General features: G+C 35.9%; 1 protein-coding gene across 1 annotated transcript in view; it reads right to left on the reverse strand.

Moving 5' to 3' along the window:
- LOC142935031 (uncharacterized) overlaps nt 1-12,480 on the reverse strand; it is a 43,596-nt gene that overhangs the window by 21,703 nt on the left and 9,413 nt on the right. The window contains exons 3-4 of the mRNA XM_076079098.1: nt 11,765-11,918; nt 11,266-11,390 (exon numbers count right to left, since the gene is read on the reverse strand). Of these exons, the coding sequence (XP_075935213.1) occupies nt 11,266-11,390; nt 11,765-11,918 (279 nt within the window). The remainder of the gene's footprint in view (nt 1-11,265; nt 11,391-11,764; nt 11,919-12,480) is intronic.

Here is a 12,480-nt window from a genome sequence, read left to right on the forward strand (position 1 = left end):
ATCTTCACTGACATCATCTAATATTCAGCTGAGATCATCTAAACTTCACTGACATCACCTAATCTTCACTGACATCATCTAAACTTCACTGACATCATCTAATCTTCACTGACATCATCTAAACTTCACTGACATCATCTAATATTCACTGACATCATCTAATATTCACTGACATCATCTAATCTTCACTGACATCATCTAATCTTCAGCTGAGATCATCTAAACTTCACTGACATCATCTAATATTCACTGACATCATCTAATCTTCACTGACATCATCTAAACTTCACTGAGATCATCTAAACTTCACTGACATCACCTAATCTTCACTGACATCATCTAAACTTCACTGACATCATCTAATCTTCACTGACATCATCTAAACTTCACTGACATCATCTAATCTTCACTGACATCATCTAATATTCACTGACATCATCTAATCTTCACTGACATCATCTAATCTTCACTGACATCATCTAATCTTCACTGACATCATCTAATCTTCAGCTGAGATCATCTAAACTTCACTGACATCATCTAAACTTCACTGACATCATCTAATCTTCACTGACATCATCTAATATTCAGCTGAGATCATCTAAACTTCACTGACATCATCTAAACTTCACTGACATCATCTAATCTTCACTGACATCATCTAATCTTCACTGACATCATCTAAACTTCACTGACATCATCTAATCTTCAGCTGAGATCATCTAAACTTCACTGACATCATCTAAACTTCCATCATCTAAACTTCACTGACATCATCTAAACTTCACTGACATCATCTAATCTTCACTGACATCATCTAATCTTCACTGACATCATCTAAACTTCACTGACATCATCTAATCTTCAGCTGAGATCATCTAAACTTCACTGACATCATCTAAACTTCCATCATCTAAACTTCACTGACATCATCTAATCTTCACTGACATCATCTAATCTTCACTGACATCATCTAATATTCAGCTGAGATCATCTAAACTTCACTGACATCATCTAATCTTCACTGACATCATCTAAACTTCACTGACATCATCTAATCTTCACTGACATCATCTAAACTTCACTGACATCATCTAATCTTCACTGACATCATCTAAACTTCACTGACATCATCTAATCTTCACTGACATCATCTTATCTTCACTGACATCATCTAATCTTCACTGACATCATCTAATCTTCAGCTGAGATCATCTAAACTTCACTGACATCATCTAATCTTCACTGACATCATCTAATATTCAGCTGAGATCATCTAAACTTCACTGACATCATCTAATCTTCACTGACATCATCTAAACTTCACTGACATCATCTAATCTTCACTGACATCATCTTATCTTCACTGACATCATCTAATCTTCACTGACATCATCTAATCTTCACTGACATCATCTAAACTTCACTGACATCATCTAAACTTCACTGACATCATCTAATCTTCACTGACATCATCTAAACTTCACTGACATCATCTAATCTTCAGCTGAGATCATCTAAACTTCACTGACATCATCTAAACTTCCATCATCTAAACTTCACTGACATCATCTAAACTTCACTGACATCATCTAATCTTCACTGACATCATCTAATCTTCACTGACATCATCTAAACTTCACTGACATCATCTAATCTTCAGCTGAGATCATCTAAACTTCACTGACATCATCTAAACTTCCATCATCTAAACTTCACTGACATCATCTAATCTTCACTGACATCATCTAATCTTCACTGACATCATCTAATATTCAGCTGAGATCATCTAAACTTCACTGACATCATCTAATCTTCACTGACATCATCTAAACTTCACTGACATCATCTAAACTTCACTGACATCATCTAATCTTCACTGACATCATCTAAACTTCACTGACATCATCTAAACTTCACTGACATCATCTAATCTTCACTGACATCATCTAAACTTCACTGACATCATCTAAACTTCACTGACATCATCTAATCTTCACTGACATCATCTAATATTCAGCTGAGATCATCTAAACTTCACTGACATCATCTAAACTTCACTGACATCATCTAATCTTCACTGACATCATCTAAACTTCACTGACATCATCTAATCTTCACTGACATCATCTAAACTTCACTGACATCATCTAATCTTCAGCTGAGATCATCTAAACTTCACTGACATCATCTAATCTTCCATCATCTAAACTTCACTGACATCATCTAATCTTCCATCATCTAAACTTCACTGACATCATCTAATCTTCACTGACATCATCTAAACTTCACTGACATCATCTAATCTTCAGCTGAGATCATCTAAACTTCACTGACATCATCTAAACTTCACTGACATCATCTAATCTTCACTGACATCATCTAAACTTCACTGACATCATCTAATCTTCAACTGAGATCATCTAAACTTCACTGACATCATCTAATCTTCCATCATCTAAACTTCACTGACATCATCTAAACTTCACTGACATCATCTAAACTTCACTGACATCATCTAATCTTCACTGACATCATCTAAACTTCACTGACATCATCTAATCTTCACTGACATCATCTAAACTTCACTGACATCATCTAATCTTCACTGACATCATCTAATATTCAGCTGAGATCATCTAAACTTCACTGACATCATCTAATCTTCACTGACATCATCTAAACTTCACTGACATCATCTAAACTTCACTGACATCATCTAATCTTCACTGACATCATCTAATATTCAGCTGAGATCATCTAAACTTCACTGACATCATCTAAACTTCACTGACATCATCTAATCTTCACTGACATCATCTAAACTTCACTGACATCATCTAATCTTCAGCTGAGATCATCTAAACTTCACTGACATCATCTAATCTTCCATCATCTAAACTTCACTGACATCATCTAAACTTCACTGACATCATCTAATCTTCACTGACATCATCTAAACTTCACTGACATCATCTAATCTTCACTGACATCATCCAATATTCAGCTGAGATCATCTAAACTTCACTGACATCATCTAATCTTCACTGACATCATCTAAACTTCACTGACATCATCTAATCTTCACTGACATCATCTAATCTTCACTGACATCATCTAAACTTCCATCATCTAAACTTCACTGACATCATCTAATCTTCACTGACATCATCTAATATTCAGCTGAGATCATCTAAACTTCACTGACATCATCTAATCTTCACTGACATCATCTAAACTTCACTGACATCATCTAATCTTCACTGACATCATCTAAACTTCACTGACATCATCTAAACTTCACTGACATCTAATCTTCACTGACATCATCTAATCTTCAGCTGAGATCATCTAAACTTCACTGACATCATCTAATATTCACTGACATCATCTAATCTTCACTGACATCATCTAATCTTCACTGACATCATCTAAACTTCACTGAGATCATCTAAACTTCACTGACATCATCTAAACTTCCATCATCTAAACTTCACTGACATCATCTAATCTTCACTGACATCATCTAATATTCAGCTGAGATCATCTAAACTTCACTGACATCATCTAAACTTCCATCATCTAAACTTCACTGACATCATCTAATCTTCACTGACATCATCTAATCTTCACTGACATCATCTAATATTCAGCTGAGATCATCTAAACTTCACTGACATCATCTAAACTTCACTGACATCATCTAATCTTCACTGACATCATCTAAACTTCACTGACATCATCTAATCTTCACTGACATCATCTAAACTTCACTGACATCATCTAATCTTCAATGACATCATCTAATCTTCACTGACATCATCTAATCTTCACTGACATCATCTAATCTTCAGCTGAGATCATCTAAACTTCACTGACATCATCTAAACTTCACTGACATCATCTAATCTTCACTGACATCATCTAATATTCAGCTGAGATCATCTAAACTTCACTGACATCATCTAAACTTCACTGACATCATCTAATCTTCACTGACATCATCTAATCTTCACTGACATCATCTAAACTTCACTGACATCATCTAATCTTCAGCTGAGATCATCTAAACTTCACTGACATCATCTAAACTTCCATCATCTAAACTTCACTGACATCATCTAAACTTCACTGACATCATCTAATCTTCACTGACATCATCTAATCTTCACTGACATCATCTAAACTTCACTGACATCATCTAATCTTCAGCTGAGATCATCTAAACTTCACTGACATCATCTAAACTTCCATCATCTAAACTTCACTGACATCATCTAATCTTCACTGACATCATCTAATCTTCACTGACATCATCTAATATTCAGCTGAGATCATCTAATCTTCACTGACATCATCTAAACTTCACTGACATCATCTAAACTTCACTGACATCATCTAATCTTCACTGACATCATCTAAACTTCACTGACATCATCTAAACTTCACTGACATCATCTAATCTTCACTGACATCATCTAAACTTCACTGACATCATCTAAACTTCACTGACATCATCTAATCTTCACTGACATCATCTAATATTCAGCTGAGATCATCTAAACTTCACTGACATCATCTAAACTTCACTGACATCATCTAATCTTCACTGACATCATCTAAACTTCACTGACATCATCTAATCTTCACTGACATCATCTAAACTTCACTGACATCATCTAATCTTCAGCTGAGATCATCTAAACTTCACTGACATCATCTAAACTTCACTGACATCATCTAATCTTCCATCATCTAAACTTCACTGACATCATCTAATCTTCACTGACATCATCTAAACTTCACTGACATCATCTAATCTTCAGCTGAGATCATCTAAACTTCACTGACATCATCTAAACTTCACTGACATCATCTAATCTTCACTGACATCATCTAAACTTCACTGACATCATCTAATCTTCAACTGAGATCATCTAAACTTCACTGACATCATCTAATCTTCCATCATCTAAACTTCACTGACATCATCTAAACTTCACTGACATCATCTAATCTTCACTGACATCATCTAAACTTCACTGACATCATCTAATCTTCACTGACATCATCTAATATTCAGCTGAGATCATCTAAACTTCACTGACATCATCTAATCTTCACTGACATCATCTAAACTTCACTGACATCATCTAAACTTCACTGACATCATCTAATCTTCACTGACATCATCTAATATTCAGCTGAGATCATCTAAACTTCACTGACATCATCTAAACTTCACTGACATCATCTAATCTTCACTGACATCATCTAAACTTCACTGACATCATCTAATCTTCATCTGAGATCATCTAATCTTCACTGACATCATCTAATCTTCACTGACATCATCTAAACTTCACTGACATCATCTAATCTTCATCTGAGATCATCTAATCTTCACTGACATCATCTAATCTTCACTGACATCATCTAAACTTCACTGACATCATCTAAACTTCCATCATCTAAACTTCACTGACATCATCTAAACTTCACTGACATCATCTAATCTTCACTGACATCATCTAATCTTCACTGACATCATCTAAACTTCACTGACATCATCTAATCTTCAACTGAGATCATCTAAACTTCACTGACATCATCTAAACTTCCATCATCTAAACTTCACTGACATCATCTAATCTTCACTGACATCATCTAATCTTCACTGACATCATCTAATATTCAGCTGAGATCATCTAAACTTCACTGACATCATCTAATCTTCACTGACATCATCTAAACTTCACTGACATCATCTAAACTTCACTGACATCATCTAATCTTCACTGACATCATCTAAACTTCACTGACATCATCTAAACTTCACTGACATCATCTAATCTTCACTGACATCATCTAAACTTCACTGACATCATCTAAACTTCACTGACATCATCTAATCTTCACTGACATCATCTAATATTCAGCTGAGATCATCTAAACTTCACTGACATCATCTAAACTTCACTGACATCATCTAATCTTCACTGACATCATCTAAACTTCACTGACATCATCTAATCTTCACTGACATCATCTAAACTTCACTGACATCATCTAATCTTCAGCTGAGATCATCTAAACTTCACTGACATCATCTAAACTTCACTGACATCATCTAATCTTCCATCATCTAAACTTCACTGACATCATCTAATCTTCACTGACATCATCTAAACTTCACTGACATCATCTAATCTTCAGCTGAGATCATCTAAACTTCACTGACATCATCTAAACTTCACTGACATCATCTAATCTTCACTGACATCATCTAAACTTCACTGACATCATCTAATCTTCAACTGAGATCATCTAAACTTCACTGACATCATCTAATCTTCCATCATCTAAACTTCACTGACATCATCTAAACTTCACTGACATCATCTAATCTTCACTGACATCATCTAAACTTCACTGACATCATCTAATCTTCACTGACATCATCTAATATTCAGCTGAGATCATCTAAACTTCACTGACATCATCTAATCTTCACTGACATCATCTAAACTTCACTGACATCATCTAAACTTCACTGACATCATCTAATCTTCACTGACATCATCTAATATTCAGCTGAGATCATCTAAACTTCACTGACATCATCTAAACTTCACTGACATCATCTAATCTTCACTGACATCATCTAAACTTCACTGACATCATCTAATCTTCATCTGAGATCATCTAAACTTCACTGACATCATCTAATCTCCCATCATCTAAACTTCACTGACATCTAAACTTCACTGACATCATCTAATCTTCACTGACATCATCTAAACTTCACTGACATCATCTAATCTTCACTGACATCATCTAATATTCAGCTGAGATCATCTAAACTTCACTGACATCATCTAATCTTCACTGACATCATCTAAACTTCACTGACATCATCTAATCTTCACTGACATCATCTAAACTTCACTGACATCATCTAATCTTCACTGACATCATCTAATCTTCAGCTGAGATCATCTAAACTTCACTGACATCATCTAAACTTCACTGACATCATCTAATCTTCACTGACATCATCTAATATTCAGCTGAGATCATCTAAACTTCACTGACATCATCTAAACTTCACTGACATCATCTAATCTTCACTGACATCATCTAATCTTCACTGACATCATCTAAACTTCACTGACATCATCTAATCTTCACTGACATCATCTAAACTTCACTGACATCATCTAAACTTCCATCATCTAAACTTCACTGACATCATCTAAACTTCACTGACATCATCTAATCTTCACTGACATCATCTAAACTTCACTGACATCATCTAATCTTCACTGACATCATCTAATCTTCACTGACATCATCTAAACTTCACTGACATCATCTAAACTTCCATCATCTAAACTTCACTGACATCATCTAAACTTCACTGACATCATCTAATCTTCACTGACATCATCTAATATTCAGCTGAGATCATCTAAACTTCACTGACATCATCTAAACTTCACTGACATCATCTAATCTTCACTGACATCATCTAATCTTCACTGACATCATCTAAACTTCACTGACATCATCTAATCTTCAGCTGAGATCATCTAAACTTCACTGACATCATCTAAACTTCCATCATCTAAACTTCACTGACATCATCTAATCTTCAGCTGAGATCATCTAAACTTCACTGACATCATCTAAACTTCCATCATCTAAACTTCACTGACATCATCTAATCTTCACTGACATCATCTAAACTTCCATCATCTAAACTTCACTGACATCATCTAAACTTCACTGACATCATCTAATCTTCAGCTGAGATCATCTAAACTTCACTGACATCATCTAAACTTCACTGACATCATCTAATCTTCACTGACATCATCTAAACTTCCATCATCTAAACTTCACTGACATCATCTAAACTTCACTGACATCATCTAATCTTCAGCTGAGATCATCTAAACTTCACTGACATCATCTAAACTTCCATCATCTAAACTTCACTGACATCATCTAATCTTCACTGACATCATCTAATCTTCACTGACATCATCTAATATTCAGCTGAGATCATCTAAACTTCACTGACATCATCTAATCTTCAATCATCTAAACTTCACTGACATCATCTAATCTTCACTGACATCATCTAATCTTCACTGACATCATCTAATCTTCACTGACATCATCTAATCTTCAGCTGAGATCATCTAAACTTCACTGACATCATCTAATCTTCACTGACATCATCTAATCTTCACTGACATCATCTAATCTTCAGCTGAGATCATCTAAACTTCACTGACATCATCTAAACTTCACTGACATCATCTAAACTTCACTGACATCATCTAATCTTCACTGACATCATCTAATCTTCACTGACATCATCTAAACTTCACTGACATCATCTAATCTTCAGCTGAGATCATCTAAACTTCACTGACATCATCTAAACTTCCATCATCTAAACTTCACTGACATCATCTAAACTTCACTGACATCATCTAATCTTCACTGACATCATCTAATCTTCACTGACATCATCTAAACTTCCATCATCTAAACTTCACTGACATCATCTAAACTTCACTGACATCATCTAATCTTCAGCTGAGATCATCTAAACTTCACTGACATCATCTAAACTTCCATCATCTAAACTTCACTGATATCATCTAATCTTCACTGACATCATCTAATCTTCACTGACATCATCTAATATTCAGCTGAGATCATCTAAACTTCACTGACATCATCTAATCTTCACTGACATCATCTAAACTTCACTGACATCATCTAAAGTTCACTGACATCATCTAATCTTCACTGACATCATCTAAACTTCACTGACATCATCTAAACTTCACTGACATCATCTAATCTTCACTGACATCATCTAATATTCAGCTGAGATCATCTAAACTTCACTGACATCATCTAAACTTCACTGACATCATCTAATCTTCACTGACATCATCTAAACTTCACTGACATCATCTAATCTTCACTGACATCATCTAATCTTCACTGACATCATCTAATCTTCAGCTGACATCATCTAAACTTCACTGACATCATCTAATCTTCAGCTGAGATCATCTAAACTTCACTGACATCATCTAATCTTCAGCTGAGATCATCTAAACTTCACTGACATCATCTAATCTTCACTGACATCATCTAAACTTCACTGACATCATCTAATCTTCAGCTGAGATCATCTAAACTTCACTGACATCATCTAAACTTCCATCATCTAAACTTCACTGACATCATCTAATCTTCACTGACATCATCTAAACTTCACTGACATCATCTAATCTTCAGCTGAGATCATCTAAACTTCACTGACATCATCTAAACTTCCATCATCTAAACTTCACTGACATCATCTAATCTTCACTGACATCATCTAATCTTCACTGACATCATCTAAACTTCACTGACATCATCTAAACTTCACTGACATCTAATCTTCACTGACATCATCTAAACTTCACTGACATCATCTAATCTTCACTGACATCATCTAAACTTCACTGACATCATCTAATATTCAGCTGAGATCATCTAAACTTCACTGACATCATCTAAACTTCACTGACATCATCTAATCTTCACTGACATCATCTAAACTTCACTGACATCATCTAATCTTCACTGACATCATCTAAACGTCACTGACATCATCTAATCTTCAGCTGAGATCATCTAAACTTCACTGACATCATCTAATCTTCACTGACATCATCTAAACTTCACTGACATCATCTAATCTTCAGCTGAGATCATCTAAACTTCACTGACATCATCTAAACTTCACTGACATCATCTAAACTTCACTGACATCATCTAAACTTCACTGACATCATCTAAACTTCACTGACATCATCTAAACGTCACTGACATCATCTAATCTTCAGCTGAGATCATCTAAACTTCACTGACATCATCTAATCTTCACTGACATTATCTAAACTTCACTGACATCATCTAATCTTCAGCTGAGATCATCTAAACTTCACTGACATCATCTAATCTTCACTGACATCATCTAAACTTCACTGACATCATCTAAACTTCACTGACATCATCTAAACTTCACTGACATCATCTAAACTACACTGACATCATCTAAACGTCACTGACATCATCTAATCTTCAGCTGAGATCATCTAAACTTCACTGACATCATCTAATCTTCACTGACATCATCTAAACTTCACTGACATCATCTAATCTTCACTGACATCATCTAAACTTCACTGACATCATCTAAACTTCACTGACATCATCTAATCTTCACTGACATCATCTAAACTTCACTGACATCATCTAAACTTCAGCTGAGATCTGTTTTGGTGATAAAATGTGTTTTTGGTGAACCCACCGTACATCATTGATTTCCCAGAATGCATTTTGAAACCCACCTGCTCATGTATTAATTATTGATTATTGCAGCATTAATAAATGACTCAGTGACGTCAACAATAATAATTATTGGCATCATAAACCTGTCGTTTTGGTGAAACATGTCTTCATATAAGAGAACACGTTGAAGCAGACTCCATTTAAAAAACAACCTTTTGTAAAATCAGATGAAATTACTCAAAACATCAGAAAATGAATCTGCAACTATTCTGTCGGTAGATTAATTGTGTCAGATGTTTTTTAAGACAAAATGATAAAATATATTCTGATTCCAGCTTCTCAAATAGGACGAAAATGAAACATTAGTCAGAAACAAGTAAACATTTGTATCAATCATTTTAAATATGAATTGAGAAAATCAGCTCCAGATGATAATCATCATTAGTTGAAGCCTTCAATAGAAGAACATGTTTCTCTAATAGTTTTTAATTTTGAGACACAATATTATTTTGAGAGTAAAGTTAGTTTAAAGGTAGTTATTATCTATATATCTATACATCATAGATCAATGACCTGGACATATTGTTGAACTTGTTTATCTATATATTCTATATTGATCTTTTCCTCCGCATGTTTCTGCTCAGTTGAATAATAATAATAATGATAATAATATTTAATGTCACTGCAGTGACAAACTCTCACCAGCAGGTGGAGCTGAACCTCCTGTTTCATTAGTAATCAACGTTTCTTCTCTAATAAATCTCAGGTTGTTTCTCACCAACAACGATCTCTAATAAAAATAGAAATACTTATTGAATGGCAGATTTTTTTCACTTTAGTTTTTAGTAAAATAAGTGATGCGTTCAGGTGCAGAAGGAGTTTTTCGGTACTTACAGGTCATCAGATGCAGAGCGCTGCAGACGAGCAGGAAGAGAGGAGCAGAGAGAGGAGAGGAGGAGGAGGAGTCCTGCTGCTGGGTCTCCTGAGGAGCTTCAGAGTCCACGTCTTGACACTTCAGACTGTACACACACACACACACACACACAGACACACACACACACACACACACACACACACACACACACACACACACACACACACAGACACACACACTCAGACACACAGACACACACAGACACAGACACACATCAGAATCTATTGTCTCAGATGTGCAGACTGGTTCTAGTCTCTTCTATTGAACTCTTCCCATCGTACGAGTCTGACTGACGACGTTACAGCGACTCTTAAAGAAGCGCATCATTTAAACATCAGTGTGAGTCCCAGCTGGTGCTACAGGTGAACACACAGCTGAGGCGTGTCAGACTGAGCTCACGTGGCTCTAACTGATGGATGCATGACTTCAGTGAGACCAGAGAGGCGGATGTGGACTCACAGCTGTTTGTGCAGGTACTGCTGCCTGGACTCACAGGCCCTGGTCTGACTCTGAGCCGCCAGCATCCGGCTCTCAGCAGCAGCTCTGAGGCTGGAGCAGGACTCGGTCAGGTGACCCGCCTCGGTCAGGTTCTGCTGCAGGGCCTCCATGTGCTCTGAGAGGAACACAACCAGCGGCACAGTGTCAACATTAAAACATCTTTCTATCTGACAACAAACACAACGTCATTTATTTATTGTAATTTAGTGTTTTTTAAATCTTTAAAATCCTTCAGATCTCAGTCCTGGTCTCTGTGGCCCCCTGTGGCCAGACCATGTAACTGCAGCTGGGTTTGAACTAGAGTTCCCAGAATTCAGTTGGAACTCAATCAGATGAATTATGAATTAGTTTCCTCTTCAAACAAACATCTATATTAATATGAATATGTTCAATTCAACATTATGTGTTTTGATCTTTGATTTATTTGTAATTATATTCACGTTATGAACTAAAGGACAGATGATGTTTTTATTAATAACATGTTATAGAAATATTTAGACTTCGCTCTGGTTTCCTGACTCCACTTCAAGCTTTTACTCTGATAGGACACGCATCACTTCCTGCCCATGAGATGTGACTGAAAGCCTCTGCAGCATCCTGAGTGAGCGGCCTGATGGAGAACATCACCTCATCAGCACCGATGTCACTGAGACCAGCCGCCAGCTCTCATCTTCCTC

Source organism: Anarhichas minor, unplaced genomic scaffold, assembly GCF_050575085.1.
Source record: "Anarhichas minor isolate MPS153535 unplaced genomic scaffold, ASM5057508v1 ptg000070l, whole genome shotgun sequence".
NCBI lineage: Eukaryota > Metazoa > Chordata > Actinopteri > Perciformes > Anarhichadidae > Anarhichas > Anarhichas minor.